This window comes from Sycon ciliatum, chromosome 5 (genome assembly GCF_964019385.1).
Source record: "Sycon ciliatum chromosome 5, ocSycCili1.1, whole genome shotgun sequence".
NCBI lineage: Eukaryota > Metazoa > Porifera > Calcarea > Leucosolenida > Sycettidae > Sycon > Sycon ciliatum.
The window spans coordinates 21,475,141-21,498,748 of NC_088647.1; the positions used below are offsets into that span (position 1 = coordinate 21,475,141).

Genomic DNA, 23,608 nt, shown 5'->3' on the forward strand with positions numbered 1-23,608 from the left:
CGCCTGACATGAATGCATACAAACCAGTATACATGACCATGCGTGCACATCTCCCCCTTCACTCACGAAATGGCATATGAGTGAGTACATGAGCAAGGCAGTGCAGCAGCAAGAATGAGCGCACCGGAAGGCAGCATGTGGAAAGTGCAGACGGACAACCACAAGAGAAAACATCAGACACATCAGAAAAGACTAGAGACAGCACACCAGTGTCAGAGCACCAGCACTCTAACAGAACAGCGCAGCTAACTGTCTGTCTCGACCGGGCGTCGCCTCACTCCACCGGGAGCGGAATGAGGCGTTGGATGGCTCGCCGGTAGATCTTGCCCCGGATCTCAACATCCACCACCCTGACGCAACTGTCTGGTCCGGGGAAGACACGCCTCACCCTGCCCAGTGGCCAACTGCCCCGGGGTGTGTCGGGCTCGATACACAGCACCACCTCATCGACAGCGATGTTCTTCTGCGTCTTGCGCCACTTCCTGCGCTGGTTCAGCAGTGGGACGAACTCCAGGAGCCATCTCCTCCAGACCTCCTTCACTGTGCGCTGCACGACGGCGAAGCGATCTCTGGGGTGTACTTGCTCTGTGGCGTTCAGTTTCTCTTCCAACGGCAGAGGTGGGTCGCAGCGTCCTGCGAGGAAATGCTGCGGAGTCAGCGGCTCGAGGTCGGCGGCGTCGGCACTGACTGTTGTCAGCGGACGGGAGTTGATGAGGTCCTCTGCGGCGACGATGGCGGTGTGTAGCTCCTCATCAGTGAGCTCAGCGGTGGCCAGTGCGGATCTCAGAGCGCGCTTCGCTGCCTTAATCATAGCTTCGAAGACACCTCCAAAATGCGGTGCTCTGGGTGGGTTGAACCTCCACCGGATGTGTCGATCAGCGAGACTGCGCGCGATCTCTGCGCGATTGAGCTGCTCCACGGCTTCTCGTAGCTCCCGTTCAGCCGCGACGAAATTTGAGCCGTTATCGGTGACGATGATGCTTGGCGTGCCGCGCCGCTTAACAAACCGGTTGAACGCCATGAGGAACCCCCCGGTATCCATGGAGTAGGTGAGCTCCAGATGGCAGGCACGGGTTTCCAGGCACGTCATGAGACAGAGGTAGCGCTTCGCTCGGGTTCTGCCTCGTCCTTGCTTAGCCTGGAACGGCCCGGCAAAGTCGATGCCGCAGTGCGAGAATGGTTGGAGAGACCCGGCAGTCCGAAAGTCCGGCAGAGCGCCCATGATCTGTGCCGCCGGTACACCCCAGTTCTTCCGACACGGAACGCACGACTGGCGTGCCGTCTTGACTGCTGATGCACCGTTTACTATCCAGAACCTCTCCCTCAGGTTGGACAGCAGATGCTGAGGTCCCACGCTGTGGCGGCACCTCCGGTCCTCCTTCTCGATCAGCAGCCGCGTGACAACGTGCTTCTGAGGCAGGATGATCGGTAAGCGTACACGATATGGCAAGTGTTTCGCAGCCTTCAAACGGCCTCCGACCACCATCAGCGGTTCAGCATGTTGATCTAGCGTCGGGGTTAGCGCCGCCAGCGGGTCGCTAGCCTGCATTGGCTTTCCGGCGGCCAGACGCTCCAGGGTTGGGCCGTACGCGTCCTTCTGCGCCTGTCGTATCCAGTGCCTCTCAGCGCGGCCTACCTCACCCGCCGTCAGCTCTGGCACGTTGACAGTAGGGTAGTTCGAGTTGGCTGCTCGCGAAGTCGACACTGCAACGGTGACGTCTTGATCGCTGCTGGTATCCTCCCCCTTCATGCCGACGCGCGGCTTGCGGCGGCATCGGCTGACAAACCGGTAGCACCACGCAGTCACCCTGAGCAGCTGCTCCCAGGTGCGGTATCTGGACGCCTGGAGGCGAGTGGTTGGCGTGACGGCAAGCGTGAACGTGGTCTCCCGCTGGATGACGCCTGGCAGACCTTCTGTGGACGCTGACTTCTCAGGCGGCCATACGTCTGGTTGCTGCGACAGGAACGCGGGTCCGTGCCACCACACCCGGTCCTCCGCCAACTCCTTCGCTGGTAGCCCACGGGTACCCTTGTCGGCGGGGTTCTGCTTGCCGGGTACGTGCCTCCACTGGGAGGGCTTCGTGGCGTTCTGTAGCTCTGAGACGCGGTTGCCGATGTCGACCTTGAACCTGCGGCTGTGCGAGCGGATCCACCCCAACACGTTCATGGAGTCCGTCCAGAACGTGTGCTCGGCGACCGGGATGTCCAGAGCGTTGCCAACTTCGCTGCTGGTCCGCAGACCCAAGACGGCGCCGCGAAGCTCCAGCTGGGGGATGGTCTGCCGACGAGCCGGGGCTGTCTTGGCCTTGGCCATGGCGAGCGTCACCCGCACGTTGCCGGCTGCACCCTCTGCGCGGATGTAGGTCGCGGCAGCGATGGCACGGTCAGACGCATCCGTGAACGTGTGGACGGAGAGGATGGACTCTGTAGCCGCGCCATCGCTGCATCCGGCTCGAAGGACCAGTTTATGGTCAGCTCTCTGTCTGGCTCGCTTTACTGGATTCTACTATTTCTAGACTGTATTCTTCAGGCTCACTTCAGGCTCGACTCGCATTGCAAACTTCCTTGTTATTGTGTTTCCAACTAACTAACTACTAAAGAAGAAGACTACTGAAGACTAGCCGAAAGGGAAAGGCACCTGCGTCTTATAACAGCACGGCAACATAAAGCACAGCAGGCCGAGCAGGGCGGCATAAAAGGCACAGCAGGCCGAGCAGGGCGGCATAAAAGGCACATGTGAAACCAGAGACCCGGACCCGTCAAAGCATGCAAATGAGGGCCGCTCTATCGCCTGACATGAATGCATACAAACCAGTATACATGACCATGCGTGCACAGAAAGGACACGTCACCACTTCATGGACAACAGATCGGCATAGATACATGTATAGCCTATGTATGTGTGTACACCATACATGTAGGAGTCATTTGTACACTGTACACCATAAATGTAGGAGTAAGTTGTACACTGCATGCCCTACATGCACATGTACGCGACAATAGTGCACAATTCGGGCATCCAACGAGAAAAAGAAGAAAAGTTTGTACATGTACATCGCCACGCACGAGCCACGGTCATTCAGGAACACTTTTTTAAAAGCGTCCAGATAGTTGAGGTTCGGACTATCTGGGCTGTACTATAGTTCAGTCAGCCGACGTCGAGATATCAGAGACAATCGGGAACAGAACAAGGTTACGGAGGACAATACGAGACAGGTAACACGCAGAGCCGCATGAGTTACATCCCACTGCTACATGTACATGGCAACCAAACTGACACTACTACCAACAATCTGCCTAACAGTACTGTAAAATTGTTTGTCATTCGTGAAACGAACATCGTTCATTACGTATTCAGACCCCCTCTCCTCCCACTGAAATGAACACAGCTTGCTATGCTAGACGACACAAATCGTATGCGTGTACATGTACAGTGTCAGTCTACTTGAGATTTTGTCTCGCACTCCTCCCCCCAAATGATTGATGTGCATTTCAGGGACGACAAAAATCTTTTGAAAAGACCCCTAACCATTGCAATTCAACATATACAGAACACTGTGACATACAGCACAGTTTGTCCTCTTGGTTGCAATACTGCTACATACATATCGTTCTACTTTTTTTAAAGAAATTACACGACACACATGAGGCTCAGTCAGACGGAATTTTCTGCATCCTTGGGCTGCACTCACACTGCCACAAGAGGCTTGTATCCATGTGACAGCATGGCGCAGAAACGGGATGGTCCTGCTCACAGTACATCCAAAAATACCGAAGAGAGGTGTTGCGCTTTCAAATTTCTGATTTGTGATCTGTGAACTCTTTCCTGCCATGTGTTCCTGCTATGTACAGGTAGTTATAATATTACGACTACCTTTTCTGCCATGTGGTCCCTCTTCTCTTCCTTCATGACAATCCCTTCACTCCACTCAGAATCAATCATTTAAGTACATGCAGTGTTCAGTTGCGGTCTGCTTTCTCGTCCTCTAGCACATAGTAGTATGAACCAAAGACCAGCCCATAGGCACAGAGCTAGCCTATTGCGTTACAACTCACCTGCTGCCAGCAACCAGCCTACTCCCACAGCCACCTCTGCACAGGCCCAGCCCAGGAATGACAGACCAGTGCCAGCACCAAGGGTCAGGAAGAGTGCCAAGCAAACAGCTGACAAGAGTGTATTGAGCCATGCTGCAGCAGAGTTTGTGCCGTTGGCACCTGCACCACAGCAAGCGAATGTGTTACCTGGTGGCGGCACGAACTGGCCGGATGCGTTCTACCAGCTTTGCCTGGGCAGGTCCCTGAAGCCGCTCGACTTGCCGAAGTTTGACGGTCAGAGACCGTCGTACCTTAAGTGGAAACAGCGATTCCTCCACTTGGTCCATGAGAACCCGCTCATGTCTGAGGACTACAAGCTGGCTCACCTTCGGGAGGCATTAGCCGGCGGTTCTGCAGCAGACCTAATTGCAGACGTGCTGGATGGTCCAGGCGCCTACACTGCCATCATGGAGGAGCTGGATCGATGGTTTGGTGGGAAGGACCGCAACCTAGAGCAACAGGAGCGAGAGCTCATGGCATGGCCTCGCATTACCAACGAGAGAGACCTGGCAACAATGAAGCAGTTTGCCGTGAAACTGCGAAACACGTTGCTCAACATGAAAGTGGCCAACATCACTCCAGGCCGTGAGTTGTATTTGTCGATTACGCAGAAGGTGCCAAGGGCAGTGCTGGCGGCATATTTTGACAAGTACGACGATACACGGTGCGACGCTGAGACGTTCTCTGAGTTCGTCATGAAACGCGTGCACAAAATGACGCGTGTGGATGAGCGTCTCGCGCCTCAGGAACCAACCAGCTCCAGCAAGCTAACAGGCCAATCAGTTCGGCCGCCGGTTCCCCCCAGACGACACATGCCATCAATGCAGCACACTCTGGCGGCAGCAATAGAGCCTTGCGGCCTCTGTGGAGACCCTCACCATCTCGCGAAGTGCCCTGATTTCCAGAGGCTTACAGTCGATAAGCGGTGGGATTTTGTGCGCGGGCACAAAGGTGTGTGCAGCTGTTGTCTCTCCCGTGGTCACTGGTCCAACGAGTGCAGGACCAACTGCAGCATATGCAAGCGACGTCACCATCAACTGCTACACTCAGACCGATCGAAGAGGGAGTTTAGCAGAGCTGATCAGGCAAGGTGGTCCCCAGCGGACGCCAACGGTGGTCGACGAGAAACAGCACACACGACCATGACCATTGACACAACTCTAGCGGCTGACAGGAAGTCGGGAGAACAGCAAGAAACAACCTCTGCACCATTGTCATTTATGACTGCGCCGGTTCTTGTCAAGTACCGTGACAGATGTGTAAGAGGGACGGCACTCTTAGACCCGGCATCTTCAACCAGCTACGTTCGGCAGCACATTGCCTCAGCAGTCGGAGCAGACGGCCCACGTGAGCCACTAACCGCATCGGTCTTGAGTGGTGAGGTAGTGAGCGGAGTGTTTGAACATGTGACTATCTCCGTTGAGGCAGTTGACGGCTCAGCGGCATCTGAGTTCCGTGCTTGGGCCATGCCATCGGTGTGCCCTAACTGTTAGTGTCAAACCTGTTGACTGGAGTACAACCAAGCATGCCTGGGAGGACCTCAAGGACATACCATTTCCAGCTCTGTGCAGTGGGCAGATTGACGTGCTGATCGGCCTCAATGCAATCCAGCTTCATACTGTGCTGGAAGAGATTACCACACAGCACCCCAGCCATGTAATTGCCCGGCACACTCCACTAGGCTGGGTATGTCTGAGCCCAGGGAGAGCTGAGTCGAGCCCGGCCAGTTTTTCAGCAGTTGTCACGCCGACCTCAGAAGAGATGAGCCTCGAGGTACTCGTCAGAAATCACCTTGAGATGGAGTCAGCTGGCACGAGGCCACCCAGTTACGACAGCATGCCATCAGCAGACGATAGGCAAGTCGAAGAGCGTACAACTGCCACGGCGCAGTTTGCCAGTGGCAGAGTGGAGCTGGGCGTTCCGTGGATTGAGATGGAGCCTCGCGTTTCCTCAAATCGTCCGCAAGCCGCACAGCGACTGCGCAGCCTGGAGCACTCGCTAAGCCGCCGTCCGAGTGTACGGCAACGGTACCATGACGTTATGCAGAGTCATCTCGCCAAGGGATACATCCGCGAAGTACCCAGTGAAGAGGTAGACGGTGACGGCGACAATCAATGGTTTCTCCCCCACTTCCCAGTGGTTCGAGATGACAAAGAGACGACCAAGGTGCGGATAGTTTTCGACGCCGCAGCCAAATGGGACGGCCGCTCTATCAATGATGAGATGCACAGTGGCCCGGCACTTCAGACAGACCTCGTCAAGGTCCTGATTTGTTTCTGCTCTGAACCGGTGGCACTCGTAGCTGATATTTCGGAGATGTTCTTGCAAGTGATGCTCAGGAAATCTGACCGCAAGTACCACCGTTTCCTCTGGCGGTTCGACGACGGCCCGGCACACGTCTATGAGTTTCAGCGCGTGGTGTTTGGTATCAAGGCCTCTCCGTACCTGGCAGGCAGGGCGGTCCAAGAAGTGTTGCGTCGGTTCGGCCCTGAGTATCCAGCACACACTATAGAAGCTCTGGAGCGCAGCCGTTACATTGATGATCTGCTTGCGTCGAGGCCCACAGTCGCGGACGCTGTGAAAAGCCGCTTGCACTGTCAGGAGATCCTAGCTCACGGTGGATTCCACTTACGCAAGTGGTTGTCTAATAGCGCAGAGGTCGTGGAAAGCGTTCCGGTAGCAGATCGCGCAGCGTCCACAGTGGTCAACGTCGGCGACCATGTGCACTGCACCCTGCCAACAACGAAGACACTGGGAGTAACCTGGTCAGCAAAGCAGGACACCTTCACCTTCCGCTTCCAGCAACCTCAGCTTTCAAAACTCACTAGACGATCCGTGCTCAGTGGTGTCGCGACAGCTTTCGACCCACGTGGCCAGATTTCGCCATTCATCATCCGAGCGCGCGTCCTACTGCAGGATACGTGGCTTCTCGGCCTGTCTTGGGATGATGAGCTCCCGTCTACAGTAGCCACTAAGTGGAAGGCGTGGTTTGGCGAACTGCCAGCCCTAGCAGCGATAGCAGCGCCGCGCAGCTTCAAGGCATCAGCAGCATCCTCCGTATCCATCCATACCTTCACGGACGCGTCCGACCGCGCTATTGCAGCAGCCACCTACGTTCGAGCTGAAGATAGCTTGGGTGCGGTGCGAGTGACACTCGCCATGGCCAAGGCCAAGACAGCGCCGACCCGTCGTCAGACCATTCCACAGCTGGAGCTTCGTGGAGCAGTGCTCGGACTGAGGATCAGCAGCGAAGTCGGTGATGCTTTGGATGTGCCAATTTCCGAACACACCTTCTGGACCGACTCGATGAATGTTCTGGGATGGATCCGGTCGCACAGCCGTCGATTCAAGGTGGACATTGGCAACCGCGTGTCCGAGCTGCAACGTGCCACCAAGCCGTCCCAGTGGCGACATGTTCCCGGAAAACAGAATCCGGCCGACAAGGGTACGCGTGGGCTAGCAGCGGAGGCATTGGCTAGTGATCAAGAATGGTGGCATGGTCCCAAGTTCCTAGCCAAGAGCGCAGACACTTGGCCACAACAACCGCAGCCTGTCCAAACAGTGGACCTCCCTGGAGAGGTTCAACGAGAATCAACGTTCATGGCTGAGAAGGGTTTCACAAGTCCCGCCGTGGTGGAACGACTCCAACCGGAGCAGTATTCAAGATGGCAGCAGTTGGCTCGCATAACAGCGTGGTGCCAACGCTTTATCTGCAACTGCAGACGCCGCGTTGCCACGAAGGGGGAAGGCCATCCCCACGGAGAGAACGGAGAGATCAACGAGGTCATTGCACTGTTGCAGGTGACAACAGCCACATCAGTGCTTGCAGTGCCAGAGTTAGCAGCATCAGAGCTACAGGCAGCTGAGGACCACTGGGTACTACAAGCACAGATTGATGTACATGGTTCCACAAGGCATCAGTTAGCAGCCGGCAAGCCAGTGCAAAAGCAAGACCCACTTGCTGCACTAGGACCAGAGCTCGACTCGTCGCGGAAGCAGCTCTTGGTGGTGGGAGGCCGACTGAAAGCATCCAGCCATCTGCCCTATCGGTTGCGTCAGCCAGTCATTCTGCCCGCTAAGCACACTGTCACTAGGTTGATTGTTGAGCAGCAGGACCGAATCTGCAAGCATGCCGCTGGTCCTCAGCACCTCCTGGCCAAGTTGCGCGAGAGGTTCTGGATAGTCAACGGTCTGTCAGTAACGAAAGCTGTGCGCCAAGCTTGTGTTCGATGCCGGCGACAGTGGAGGCCACCAGCATCCCAGATTATGGGTCAGCTACCCGACATCCGTACGGCTGGGTCCCTGCAGGTATTCACTTCATGTGGCATCGACTTTGCGGGCCCATTTCAGACCAAGCAAGGGCGGGGCAGGGCCCAGGCAAAGCGCTACCTATGCCTGTTTACCTGCCTGGAAACGAGAGCCTGCCACCTGGAGTTGGTATACTCTCTGGATACCGATGGTTTCCTCTTGGCTCTGACCCGGTTCACCAAGCGGCGCGGCACGCCCCAGCAGATAGTGACAGACAACGGTACGAATTTCTCAGCAGCAGCCCGTGAGTTGCGAGAGGCAGTTGAGCAGCTTGACCGCCGCGAGATTGCCCGAAGCCTGGCGGACAACCGAGTGAGGTGGCGGTTCAACCCTCCTCGCGCGCCACACTTTGGTGGTGCATTCGAAGTAATGATCAAGGCCGCAAAGAGAGCCCTAAACTCGACTCTTGCCAAAGCTGACATCACCGATGAGGAGCTGCACACGGCGTTTGTCATTGCCGAAGAGCTAATCAACTCCCGCCCGCTGATGCCACTGTCTGCAGACCCCGAGGATCCGGAAGCCCTCACACCACAGCATTTCCTTGCTGGACGATGCAGCCCTCCACTGCCTATTGAGCTTGCCGCAGATGCAAGGGACCGGGTACACCCCCGAGAGCGCTACGTCTTAGTTCAACAGCTCCTGAAGGAAGTGTGGACACGGTGGCTCACGGAGTTCGTGCCATTGCTCAACGCTCGCAAGAAGTGGCGCCGGACGCAGAAGAATGTGGAAGTTGGAGACGTCGTACTATGCATGGAGCCTGACACGCCGCGCGGCAAGTGGCCCATGGGCAGAGTGTGCAACACGTTCCCCGGCCCTGATGGCTGCGTCAGAGTAGTTGACGTCCGCATGCGTGGCAAGACCTACCGCCGATCCATCCACCGGCTCATTCCAATCCTCGATATGGCGGATAATTGAGCAGCCTGGTGACATCGGCCGGTAACGCTATCTCAGCTAAGTATCGCAGTGTGACTCTCGAGCAATGTTTGCAATAGCTATGTAAACTGCATGAGTGTGACACTTGTCTTGTTTTGTTTTTCTCCATCTATTTCTCTTAGTTTGTTCGAGACGGTTCTGATCAATACCTGTAGGTTCTAGTTTGCTCGCTTTCATAGCACATTACTGCGGTTACCTCGTACTCACCATTCGTGAGTGAAGGGGGAGATGTTCAGTTGCGGTCTGCTTTCTCGTCCTCTAGCTGTGATCGAGGCCATTGCGGTCATACTGCCTGTTCTCTGTGTTGACCTTAGCTCTTGGTAATATCGCTATCCATGTATGCGCTCAGCTTGGTTGCACCTCGATGCCTCATGTAATAATGTATTTGGTCGACGAGCTCCGATTTAGGTTCCGCTCGAGTCAGTTTCGCTGAGCCAGCTTTGCACCGTGTAGCTTTTTTGGTTGTGTTCTTGTGCGTGCGGCATAAGGTTTTTGCGGTACCTTTTGTTTGGCTGCGCTGTAATGCATTGAGAGAGTTTTCTTTAGTAGTATTTAGAACAGAAAGAGTCGGTGCTACTCAGTCTTCAAGAAGAACAACAGTCTTGTGAACAATGATACAGTCTTCTGCACCAGTGTGTGTGCGCGACAGAACATGCAGCGTGTAGTGGATAGTGATTGTCGCAGCATTGTCTTTCTCCGAACTGTGCATCTCTTTCATCTCTATTATAAGTTTATAACTGTGATATGCGCATGATTTGAACTTCCACCGCACACAGCTGCACCGAGTCCTTGGCTACACTAAATAAAAATAAAAACCTCTCTAAACCAACCTCTCCAAAAACTTAAAATACTTTCCAAGTTTGTGCAAAGGAGGGCATCTTCAGGGATACGCGCATGCTCGACGTGAATACATCGGTCCTTGTCTTGTCCTGCAATGGACTCCTGCGTGGCTTGCATGCCCAACACAACAGAAGTGTACACAATAAATATGTGCGCCTGTACATCTACTACAGACACACTTATTTGCCAGTGATGGCAAGCTAGCTGTGTACATGCACACCTAGAACTACAGGTAGCTAGCTACTGTATAAGCAGAAACAGAAAAAAGTCGTCAGGAATTTAACTTTGTCTTTCGTCCAAGGACCTTTTGGACTAAATTAAATGCCGGACCAATGCCGATTCGTCCAGATTTTCAATACAAGCTTATGATCCATTGACTAAATTTTCAACCGGACGACCTCCCTTTCTTTGGGGTTTGACGAAATTATTGACCGACTAAATGTTCTGCCTGTACAGTACGCGGAGACAATCTGATCACCACAGCGTGTCACCTGTGCAAGCCTGCTTGTCAGAGCTGGCAGGTCAGACCAGCAGCTACTCTTGTGACCTGCCCTGTCCGTGGTGGTGGTGGTGGTGGTGGTGGTGGTGGTGGTGGTGGTGGTGGTGGTGGTGGTGTCTGCGTGCCGGACTTCTCCTACACTCAGACATCTGAGTGTAGGAGACTGATGTCAAACAACACAAACTAGCCATACTGCTTACTGCAAAGCAAATCGTCAGCCTATTCAACGACTGCAGCACAAAGGGTTTCGAGAAACTAGGAAATCATCTCTTTAGCAACTTGTAAATATTCGGAGAGAGAAAAAAAGGGAGGTGTGTGTACTTGGAAGTAAGTTACTGATAATTGTTGACAGTGGTAGATCTCTACTGAGCCATGCCTCCCGGCACCTGTGTGTTGTGTGGTGCTGACAACAAACGAACAAAGCTGGTGTCTTGTCTTCATTCGCTGTGCTTGCTATGTCTGGAGCAGTGCATTGAAGACAATGGTTCAATCCTCTGTCCAAGTTGTAAATCGACAACACCACTGCAGCAAGCTGGATGTCATCCAGTATCGTCTTTGCCAGACAGCTGTTTGAAGACAGTGGACACCAGCAACGAAGGGTCAGTTCCATCCTGTGATGAGTGTGTGGACGTGGAAGTTGCTGTGTCCCGCTGTCCTCAGTGCAGCATATTCCTATGTGATGCACATGTTCAAAATCACAAACGCTCGAGGGCTACCCATGAGCATGTGCTACTAGCATTGGATAGGTCTGCTGAGGGTGCTACTGCTTCACCTGCTCAACCAGCACACAGATGTGCTCTGCACACGACAAAGACTATCACACACTTCTGTCACGAGTGCCAAAAGCTGATGTGCAAGCGATGTATCGATACTAAAGCACACGAGCTGCACAAATATGCACTTGTGCCTCTTGGTGAAGCTGCAGAGAAGATGAGACAGTCGGTGAGAGAGAATCTATCCACTTGTGTATCTGGTGAGAGTGTTTGTCTTGAAACTGCAAGGGAAAAGGTCAGATCCACCATCACTGCTCTCAATGATCAGATAGAATGTGCATCTGAACATGCCACGGAGTTCTTTCAAGGTATGATGGAAGCGGTGAAGGCCAGGGAGACCAAGGTTCTGGACAAATTGGATCAGTTGCGTGCCCAAAAACTAGCACCATTGGAGAACCAACTGCAGAAGCTGGAGGAAGGTATTTCACAGACTGACATGGTGACAAGTATTCTAGACTCAAGCCATGATGATATGAGCTTCATGAGAATGTTCAAATGGCTCAACACGGTCAATACAACGGCAAGACAAATTGCCCAGAGCCATTCAGAACCTTGCACGGTACAAAGCATCGCGTTCGCAGCAACAGAGACGCACGGTGTTCTTGATGGCATTGAGAAATCTGGAGTGTGTGTTGACATTGCCGAGAGCACACTTATCTGTCCTGAGGAGGCTAACATCGGCTGTGACACCACAATCAGTATCGATATGAGTGAATTTAGTGAGAACCTAACCATCAGCCCGGATCAACTTTCCAGGATGAATATCAACATAGCTGTCACGGATCCGGACAGTGAAACAGTACCGTGCCGCATATCACAACCATCGCCCAATGGCCAGCGTATTGAAGCTAACTGCCGTCCTATTCATACGGGTGAGCACACCGTTTCGGCCACCACTGTCGGCACCCATTTGAAGAGTAGTCCGGCAACGTTTAATGCCCGGCCTAGCTTCGAAAAGGTCTACTGCCACAGTTCGTTTGAAATTAGCAACAACAATCAAACACTCTGCAAAACCACAGATGAACGATGTTATCGATATGCGTACAGCGTTCCTATATTGAAGTGCAGAGGCTCATCTCAAGTCAGGTTCTGTATTGATCATTACACTCCAATTGGCAACATCTTCATTTGTGGGAACTTCTCTGATGATCCGGATCCTAGTGTACGTCCTAAAACTAAAAAATGCTTCGGATGGTTTGCTGGACGTGACAAGTTTGCCACATTCACCGGCACAGAGCTAGGCCAGCCATGGCAGTCGGGTGATGAGATCACACTCACTATCAACCATGATCAACACATCCTTACAGGTCACCATCATCGCACCGGTATCATAGACGTGCTGCGTAATTTGCCCACCGGTAAGATGCGCTGGTGTGTTTGCGTGGGCGACATCGGAGCTAAAGTCACCATGATGTGAATATAGTTGTATCGTTGCATGGAATATTAACACAACATTCACAGGAGATGACCCCTTCCACACACGCACGCACACACATACACAAACACGCAGGTGCGTACCTCGCGCATCTGTGGTGTGGTGGCCATGTATCAGACTGTACATCTGTGATGTGGTGACTATGTACGATTGGCAACGTCATAGGTGCCATTTTGCCTATTTAGACTATGTAGTACTTATGACGCACCTTCGCTGGTGTGGCGACCGGACTACGCTGACTTAGCATGAGCTACGCGCCTGCACACGCGCGCGCGTGCGCACGCACGCACACACACACACACACACACAATAATACAGCCCTGACTTGTTCTTTCCGATCGTGTTTACGCTTCACAGGTGTGGAGATGGACAAGGAAAGACCTCTTCCACCCACGTGAGCATAGGATCTTGATTTACCATACTGATTGTGTATGTGCTTTGCAAGCCTGACTTGTTTCCTCCTTCTGATTTTCTTCCTTTCGCTGGCCAGTCTACATAACATGTTTTGCCACGCAAGCACAAACAACCGGCTTTTGATTTCCATGTGCCGCTGCATTTACGGTTCCTCAGCACGATCAGATTTGTATGCTACCCCGAAGCGCCGTCAGTCCTGTATTATCTAATGTGTGATGTTGCTACAGTGCAACTTTGTTCGTCTGGGCTCACTCTGGACAGAAGCCCTTCACAAAGGGCTCAGATAAGAAAAGGGACGCTGATTGCCACGTCATTCTGATCGTTTTCAGCATCTGATGCATAGGTAGCATTCCATGGCAACTCAACATGACAAAACACTGTTACACACGCAGCGCACATATTTGTTCTGGAGGAGTTGCATTATTTCGTAAAAGGTACTTTTTTGCGGTTATGAGTATTTATCTTGTAGATCTAATGTGGCAGTATACTTCTAACGAAATTACACGACACACATGAGGCTCAGTCAGACGGAATTTTCTGCATCCTTGGGGCGCACTCATACTGCGACAAGAGGCTTGTATCCATGCGACAGCACACAGCAGCAGAAACGGGATGGTTCGGCTCACAGTACGTCCAAAAATACCGAAGAGAGGTGTTGCGCTTTCAAATTTCTGATTTGTGATCTGTGAACTCTTTCCTGCCATGTGGTTCTGCTATGTACAGGTAGTTATAATATTACGACTACCTTTTCTGCCATGTGTTCCCTCTTCCCTTCCTTCATGACAATAACTCCACTCCACTCCTCTCACAATCTATCACTCAGGCGCGTACGCAGGGTTACCTCTAGGGGGTTTCCAACCGAATCACAACCAATGAGTTTAACTCTTTCTCAGAGCCACAGGAATTTTTCAAAATCTGCATATTTTCGTGTTCCTACTTCAAGATCCTTGGATCATAACTTCGGTTCCACTCACTCAATCTTCATAATCTTGGGCTGCCTGGAATTAAAAAGGTAGGTAACCGGGAGAGGAAGAGAATGAGGTCAACCATGATAGCCAGGACTATCGACACTGTACAGCATTGTATATCAAGCGCTAGAGACTAGTGCAGTGACGGTGCGAAAAATGCCTCAAACGCACCCTGCTCGAGCTATTTCGTTTTTCTCGATCGCAGAGTTTCAATTTTCGCTGTGTACTCTTGAGAACATCACAAGTGAAACCCGTGCAAATTTGAGCAAGCCAGGGTGAAAAAAGCCTCAAATTCTCAACACTCATGCTGCACGCTTTTGAAATTGCCGAGATCGCGGCTCAACTTCCAAATGATGTATCTCAAGAACCATTGGTCGCAGCGCTTGGCGTTGTTTCAACCAACAGCTGAGAGTTTTCTCTTCGACTTGAATATTGGGATCTTTGGATTAGATCAAGATTTGACTGAGTTACGGTCTGTTGAGGTTTTGCATTCTTGTCGCATCGATCGCGTGCCCTACCAAAAATGCCAAAAAAAGTTTCATGTTTGCACCATTTGGGGGTTTCCGGGCAACGGGCTTGCATGCCCAACACAACAGAAGTCTACATAATCAAATATGTGCGCCTGTACATCTTCTACAGTCACACTTATTGCCAGTGATGGCAAGCTAGCTGTGTGCATGCACACCTAGAACTACAGGTAGCTAGCTACTGTATAAGCAGAAACAGAAAAAAGTCGTCAGGAATTTAATTTCGTTGTTCGTCCAAGGACCTTTTGGACTAAATTAAATGCCGGACCAATGCCGATTCGTCCAGATTTTCAATACAAGCTTATGATCCATTGACTAAATTGTCAACCGGACGAACCCCCTTTCTGTGGGGTTGAAAGAAATTATTGACCGACTGAATTTTCTGCCTGTACAGTACGCGGAGACAATCTGATCACCACAGCGTGTCACCTGTGCAAGCCTGCTTGTCAGAGCTGGCAGGTCAGACCAGCAGCTACTCTCGTGACCTGTCCTGTCCGTGGTGGTGGTGGTGGTGTCTGCGTGCCGGACTTCTCCTACACTCAGTCATCTGAGCGCCAGAATGTAAGCTTCACTTAGCACCTAGTCACACGAGCAACTCAAACTTCTTTTTCTGTTTTTTTTTCCCCCGCTACAACTATTGTCACGATATTCCAGAAACCAGGTACTAGTAATTATCTCTTTGCCCACTTGCAAGAGTTTCAATAGAGAAAGAGGGAAACGGTGTTGTGCACTAAGTCTTCATAATGGTAGATCTCTGATGAGCCATGCCTCCCGGCACCTGTGTGTTGTGTGGAGCTGACAACAAACAAACAAAGCTGGTGTCTTGTCTTCATTCGCTGTGTTCGTCATGCCTGGAGCAGAGCATTGAAGATAACGGTTCAATCATCTGCCCAACTTGTAAAACGACGACACCATCACAGCAAGCTGGATGTCATCCAGTATCGTCTTTACCAGACAGCTGTTTTAACAGCAAGGTTAGCAGTGACACCTCGAGGTCTGTTCCATCCTGCGATGAGTGTGTGGATGTGGAGGTTGCCGTGTCCCGCTGCACAATATGCAGTACACATCTATGTGATTTCCATACTCAAGGACATACTCGTTCAAGAGCTACCCATGAACACGTGCTACTAGCATTGGATAGGTCTGCTGAGGGCGGTACTGCTTCACCTGCTCAACCAGCACACAGATGTGCTCTGCACACGACAAAGACTATCACACATTTCTGTGACGAGTGCCAAAAGCTGATGTACCGTTTTTCTCCTAACACTGTACATTCTACTAACCTCTGATGACATAACAAGATTACACCCAACAATTAGAGTTTTGTGAAAGATCGATGACGATGGACGGCTACTTACACGCCTTATTCAACAATTCACTCGCTCAGCTAGCATCCATAGCCCTACCCTACCTCCACTCTCGACAAGCATGCATTTTTTCCAATCAACTGTTCTTCACAACCCATAGCTCCACATGGAAATTCTGTCATTATTCGTGAATTGTTATATCCGCAGTCGTTATTACGGAGGATTATCAAGACGAAATTCGCATTCGCGTTCGCTCTCCAAGGAAAGTTGAACTCAATGACGGAATTCGCGTTATGAGAAGGATTAGCAAACAGAATTCTAACATGCATGACGTTGACACGATGTACATTGTGTACAGACAGTACAGCGTGGTAAATTTATGACTGCCCTGACACGAATCCGCGATTCGTGTTCCGACTACTTTTCCGAACGAAAAATGCGAACGTTCGCAATCCAGTTCGCGAACTGAAAAATGTTAACGAATGCGAATTTCGTCTTGCTAATCCTCCGTACTAGCAAAGTTGACTGTAGATACAATCAACACAGCCACAGTACAGTGTAGTACGATACGCATGGAGGTTAGCGGCCAGAGCCAAGGCCGACGAATGTCCCGTCACGAAACACAGAGCTTCACGCTCCGACTTGTACGGCGCCAGCACCCTGAGGCGTGGTACGATCGTTGCCCCACGTGTCTTAGACTTAACTCATTGCTGAGTCCTACACAGCGAGTCCCCAATGGATGAAAACAACAGAAGAGGGCAGTGTAATGCCTTGCTCATCCGCTCCCATAGCAACACTTACATTCAACAGATGCGGCTATTACAGAGTTATGCCACAGTTGTCCTGATAGAGCTCATACAATGACAAATTATGTACTACCCTCATTAGTGCCATCTGATGAGCACTACCTCCTGTACACGCAACTCTCCAGATCAGAACTCATGAGCTCTGCTCCCATATCCCGAGCATGATACAATACAGTACTTTCAATGGCTTGAACGTGCCCTCTGACTCTGTGAGTATCTCTACACATGAGCAAGTATAGAGGTTATGTGATTACATCATCAGTTGAGATGCGTTGTATGCAATTACATCATCACTTGAGATGCGTTGTATGCAATTACATCATCACTTGAGATGCGTTGTATGCAATTACATCATCAGTTGAGATGCGTTGTATGCAATTACATCATCACTTGAGATGCGTTGTATGCAATTACATCATCAGTTGAGATGCGTTGTATGCAATTACATCATCAGTTGAGATGCGTTGTATGCAATTACATCATCAGTTGAGATGCGTTGTATGCAATTACATCATCAGTTGAGATGCTTTGTATGCAATTACATCATCAGTTGAGATGCTTTGTATGGAGAAGTCAAGCTGTGGGGCGGCAATGCGCTGGCTGAAGCGAATCCACAGACTCAGGCTGTACACTAAGCGCTCCTAAGCGACTCCACTGCGCAGCCACCATATCCTTCACACAACCTCTGTAGCTATAGCTATACATCTTCTACAGTTCCAATAGAAAGAACTGAACCGCACCGCTAAAACTATCCTGGACCTTTCCTAGAAAAGGCCAAATTCCAGAGGCCTTTCGACGCATTCCCTGCTCAAAGTGCCAATTTGTCCAAGCATTTGAACATGTCATATTATGATTTTTGGCACATGGGACATTGGCGTGCATGAACATAATGGACTGTAGATCCTGTTCAGTCGAGAGTAATCTCATTGCGGGAGAAAAGGGGCTTTTTCTCTCCATGTCAGCTTCTCGATTCCTGATGGCAAGCTGCGTGTGTGCAGGCCTATAACAAGCCTGGCGCCAGGTGACAGCCTGGCTGACATGGCTTGTCAAAAGCACGCATGCCTGCTGGTGAAGGTCAGGCCAGTCCAGAGCAGCGACTCGTGTGACCTGCTCACGGGTGCCTGCATGTCCACCAGCACTGGCACTCTCAGGCACTTGAGCACCTCTCTAATGTAGCCACCGCTATTGAATGAGGGAGTCAAAAAAAAGATTTTTACTACAACTTGTCAAAAGATTTTTACTACAAACTTCTTCACATAATTATCAGAACACCAGGAAATCAGGTCTCCAGCAACATGTAATTATTCGTGAAGAGAGAGAAAGAGAAGGCCTTTGTGTACTTGATAGTGGTGGGCCTATGCTGAGCCATGAATCCTGGCACCTGTGCGTTGTGTGGAGCTGACAACAAACGAACAAAGCTGGTGTCTTGTCTTCATTCGCTGTGCTTGCCATGTCTGGACCAATGCATTGAAGACAGCGTAATCATCTGCCCAACTTGTACAGCGACAACAGCACTGCAGCCGGGATGTGCTGCAGCAGTATCCTTGCCCGACAGCTGTTTCACAGGACACAGCAGCACCGGGGGGCTGAGGTCAGTTCCATCCTATGATGAGCGTGCTGACGAGGAGGTTGCTGTGTGTAATACGCAACTGTGTGATGAACGGGCTCAAAATCACAAGCGTCCGAGGGCTACCAAGGAGCACACACTAGAGTCATTGGATAGGTGTGCTGTGGGTGCTACTGCTTCTGCTGCTCAACCAGCACACAGATGTGCTCTGCACACGACACAGACTATCACACATTTCTGTCACGAGTGCCAAAGGCCGATGTGCCAGCTATGTATCGACACTAAGACACACGAGCTGCACAAAGATGCACTTGTGCCTATTGGTGAAGCCGCAAAGAAGATGAGAGGGTTGGTGAGAGAGAATCTATCCACTTGTGCATCTGGTGAGAATGTTGGTCTGGAAACTGCAAAGGAAAAGGTCACATCCACCATCACTGCTCTCAAAGATCAGATAGAATGTGCATCGGAACATGCCACAGAGTTCTTCCAAGCTATGATGAAAGCGGTGAAGGCAAGGGAGAGAAACATACTTGACAGATTGGATCACTTGCGTACTCAAAAACTAGCACCTTTGGAGAAGCAACTTCGGACCCTGGAGGAAGGTATTTCGCAGACTGACAAGGTAATAAGACTTGTGCATGCAAGCCATGACGACGTGGACTTCACGAAAATGGCCAATTGGCTGAACACGGCTATCACGACGGCAAAACAAGTTGCCACGGACCACTCAGAACCATGCTCGGCGGGCAGCGTCGTTTTCGCGGGGACCGACACGAGTGACGTGCTGGACGGCATCGAGAACTCCGGACTGTGCGTTGACCTTGTCGAGAGTACCCTGAGCAATCCGGAGAACACCATGGTCGACTGTGACACGGTGATCAGTATTGATGTGAGCCAGCATGGCACCAATCTACCTGTCAGTCAAGAGCTACTCTCAAGGATCGACCTGCAGGTGGCAGTCACGCACTCCAGCGGCAGAGCAGCACCATGTCCGCCACTACGGCGATCATCCGACGGCCAGTGTCTCCAGACGACTTGCTGTCCTACTCAAGATGGTCAGCACATCGTTTCAGCCACCATCGGCGGAACCCACCTGACCGGCAGTCCGGCAAGGTTTATAGCCGGTATTTGGCCGACGTTTGATGCCAACTACTGCCACGGCTCGCTCGAACTCAGCAACAGAAATCAAACGGTTTGCAAGGCCAAAGATGCCAAAGTGTACAAATACGCGTACAGCATTCCGATACTGGACTGCGGCGGTTCTTCTCAGGCTCAGTTTTGTATCAATCACTACACTCGGCCCGGCAATATCCTGATCTGTGCGATCTTCTGTGACGAGCCGGATCCAACAGTGCCTCCAAAACCTAGGACGTGTTTCGGATGGTTTGCAGGACCCAGCAGGTTTAAAACTTTCACCGGCGCAGAGCTAGGCCAGCCATGGCGGTCGGGTGATGAGATCACGCTCACTATCAACCATGATGAACACACGCTTACAGGTCACCATCATCGCACCGGTATCACAGAAGTGCTGCGCAATCTGCCCACCGGCAAGATGCGCTGGTGTGTTCATGTGTGCGACATCGGAGCTAAGGTCACCATGATGTGAGCAAGTTCAGAGCCAATTACTCCGCACCAGAAACAGACAACATGGACGACTGCTTCTGCTTCATAATTCAAAGTACTAGCACTCATGTACTACTGTATGAACTCAGTTGGTGAGCCAAGGAAATATTAAATTGAAAACACGGAAAACAGCGGGGCACAAATTATGCGTCAGAGTCAAAATCTGATCTGGTTGGTGGGCTCAAATGCATAACTTCTGCGGCGATGTTTTCCATATTTTAACAAGACTAGTACCGGTAGTTCAAACATGTTCCAACTCCACTGAGCCTACGCTATGTGAACGGATGTCCCGACAATAGGCCTGGGCCACCATGAGCGTTTCCATCACAATCGAGCTTCCTTCAGCGGGCAGAGCGGAGGCAGAAGTTGACAATTGTAATCTTTGCTACAGGTACAAAAAATGGTGGCCGGATACTTCAGTGACTATACCGCAAAATATCTTCCCCGTTGCCACCCAATCACATGTACACTCTTAGTAGTTGCTATTCAGAATCCTCTCCTTGCTTATACAATCCGTATAATGTTCTTCGTTTTCTTTGCTCAATGCCCACGCGATTTACTGATGACCACCGGAGAGGACTTGCTTTGAATCATAAATCTGGATTTAGTTCACTGCCGCAATAGATGTTTGTGCCACTGTATACTGGTGGAAACTGTCGTAATATTTCTTGCTCTACTAGTAAACAGTATCATCATTTACATAGAGAGCTTACGTCTAAGAACCAGTCTAAATCTTATCACACAAAACCGGACTTACCTGACCAGTCCAGACAGCATTATCGAGTGACTCGGCAAAGCGTTTGGCCTGCAAAGAGGAGGGGAAGAGAGAGAGAGAGAGAGAGAGAGAGAGAGAGAGAGAGAGAGAGAGAGAGAGAGAGAGAGAGAGAGAGAGACAGAGAGAGAGAGACAGAGAGACAGAGAGACAGAGAGACACAGAGAGAGAGAGAGAGAGAGAGAGAGAGAGAGAGAGAGAGAGAGAGAGAGAGAGAGAGAGAGAGAGAGAGAGAGAGAGAGAGAGAGAGAGAGAGAGAGAGAGAGAGAGAGAGAGAGAGAGAGAGAGAGAGAGAGAGAGAGAGAGAGAGAGACAGAGACAGAGAGAGAGAGACAGAGAGAGAGAGAGAGAGAGAGAGAGAGAGAGAGAGAGAGAGAGAGAGAGAGAGAGAGAGAGAGAGAGAGAGAGAGAGAGAGAGAGAGAGAGAGAGAGAGAGAGGGGGGGGGGGGGGGGGGTTACAAACACAGGAGAAGGGGGGGGGGGGCAGTTAATATGATACATGTAAATCAGAAAGTAGATTATGCATGCGATGCAGAACAGCCGGAAGCAGTTTGTGATGTGATTAGTCCGGCCATACCATATACCATAGCCTTTCAAAAGTTGTGTGTAGCATAGCGGGTACAAATAACCTCCGCAGCTATAAACCATGCGTTGATGGCCAACAAGCTGGTCCGGTGATGCCCTGACAAACCGGAAAGGTTCCTGCGAGCCTGCGATGCGTGATACAACCAAACTAAGGAACGCCATATATACTAGTACAGTATACCAATATTAAAAATGATATAAAGCACGCCAATGTTGATATTTCTGACTGTTTTGAACTAGCTCTAGACAAGACAAAATGGCTGGTGCTTGTGGAAAAATGTGCTGCGCTTGCGTAGTTGTTCTTACTGCGATACGTTCTAACAATATTGAGATGCCTTTTGTTGGCTCTTCTGCCTGGATTTCATTGACAGCTGCGTTAAGCCCATGGATCCTTCCATGAGTGACATGCGAACTGTAACTATTATTATACCTGATGGTTGTAGTTGTCTGGATTGTCGTAGGGCACCGCTGGCACAGGCCGCACATCAGCACCAAGTGTCTTTAGTGTCTCCACCTTCTCCTGTACAGGCACGCAAACAAGCAAACGTGGACATTCCTGATCATCGCCGGGAAAAGTAACATACGCACACACACACACACACACACACACACACACACACACACACACCTTGGACCTTGGACCTTGGACGCGCTGCCATATTCTGGCTATGCGGACCCCATGGGGGGTTGAGCAGGTTCGGAACAGTAGGGGCGATGACGGGATAGGTCCTGTGGTCTACTGAAACGCCGACCGCAATTGCAAACGATGCAGAAGGAGCTACGGTCTGTGTTGGTTGCTCTGGCCGAGCCACGGCTGCACTTGTGACGTTTCATGCCTTGGCGCGATAGCACACAGCGGTTGCAGCGGGCGCAGTGGAAGCTGCAGCGTTCGCAGGACATATTGTTTGTAACCGGTGACTCAAGTGTGTCAGAAGATGCCTCTGCTGGTGATGTTGCTGGCGAGCACTTGTGTCGGGCAAATCCACCCTTGCTCCGGAACCATCTGTCGCACTGATCGCAGTGACAGCTTCCTGGCTGTTGGCTTACGGGTAGGGCACGCGTAGCTGTACACTTGTGTCGCTTTCTGTCACTTACACGACTGAAGGAGCGGTGACAAGTTTGGCACACAACCGGTGATGGTCGAGGTCTGTTCTGCTTGTCTGGCAGACAACGGTAAGCCTGGCGCCATTTGGAGCGAGAAGAGGTGGCCACTTCATACCAGTCGTCAAGTGGTTTGACGTCACTCCGAACACAGTCTCGCCACCTTTTCCGCGGACCATGGGCGGGTCTCTTGTTTGGAAACGAACCGAACAGTAGAGCCTTCGGGATGCGCTCATCCTCCATCCTTGCCACATGACCAAGCCACTCAAGGCGACGTCTGCTGAGACGACACTCCATGTCCAAGGTATCTCCCCAGCGCTCCAGAACTTCAACATTAGTTATCCTGTCATTCCATACATCTTGACGACTGATGCCCAGAATGGTGCGGACACAACGGAGATGAAAGACAGACAACGCATGAACATCAGCCTGTAGCGGTACCCAGCATTCGGACCCATAGAGCAGAGTCGACAGCACACAAGCATTGTACACTGACCGTTTGATGGATATTGTCAGTGTTACATCGTGGAATATCGATTTCTTCAGAGCGCCAAACGCTTTGGCAGCTTGTGCAATCCGGGATGTGACATCATCATGACATCGTCCGTTGCTGTGTATGTTGGATCCAAGGTAACGAAAAGACGACACATGGGCAATCTCCATAGTTCGAATCGCGAGCGGCTCTAGATCGTCGTTAGAGATGTTGGGGCCAGAGACCATGAACTTGGTTTTGGTGGCACTGACGGTGAGGCCAAAATCGCTGCATACATCCACAAATACCTCCAAGGCTGAAACTGCGGCCTGGCGTGTCGCGGCCACAAGAGCGGAATCATCAGCAAACTGACACTCTGTCAGCTCCAGGGATCTATCACGGCGGCTACGGTGGTGGAGTAGCTTCCCATCTGGCTCGAAGAAGACCTTTGCGCCTACACCAGGGATAGGCTGCACGTGCTGGCGCCAACAATGCATCACTGCCCACATGAAGATGTTGAATAGGACAGGGGCCATGCAACATCCCTGCCGCAAGCCGTTCGTCACAGGGATGGGGTCAGCTT

General features: G+C 51.3%; 2 protein-coding genes across 2 annotated transcripts in view; one reads left to right on the forward strand and one right to left on the reverse strand.

Moving 5' to 3' along the window:
• Positions 1–23,608, reverse strand: part of LOC135818027 (uncharacterized) — a 42,198-nt gene that overhangs the window by 11,586 nt on the left and 7,004 nt on the right. Inside the window, exons 6-7 of the mRNA XM_065331353.1 lie at positions 21,883–21,972; positions 20,853–20,900 (exon numbers count right to left, since the gene is read on the reverse strand). Of these exons, the coding sequence (XP_065187425.1) occupies positions 20,853–20,900; positions 21,883–21,972 (138 nt within the window). The remainder of the gene's footprint in view (positions 1–20,852; positions 20,901–21,882; positions 21,973–23,608) is intronic.
• Positions 10,921–13,501, forward strand: LOC135818025 (E3 ubiquitin-protein ligase TRIM45-like). Its single transcript, XM_065331349.1, has one exon. The coding sequence runs from the start codon at positions 11,048–11,050 to the stop codon at positions 12,863–12,865; it is 1,818 nt and encodes a 605-aa protein (XP_065187421.1). The 5' UTR covers positions 10,921–11,047; the 3' UTR covers positions 12,866–13,501.

Bases quoted from the DNA above. Each gene is read 5' to 3' on its own strand.
- LOC135818025 (XM_065331349.1), top strand. From the start codon at position 11,048: ATGCCTCCCGGCACCTGTGTGTTGTGTGGTGCTGACAACAAACGAACA.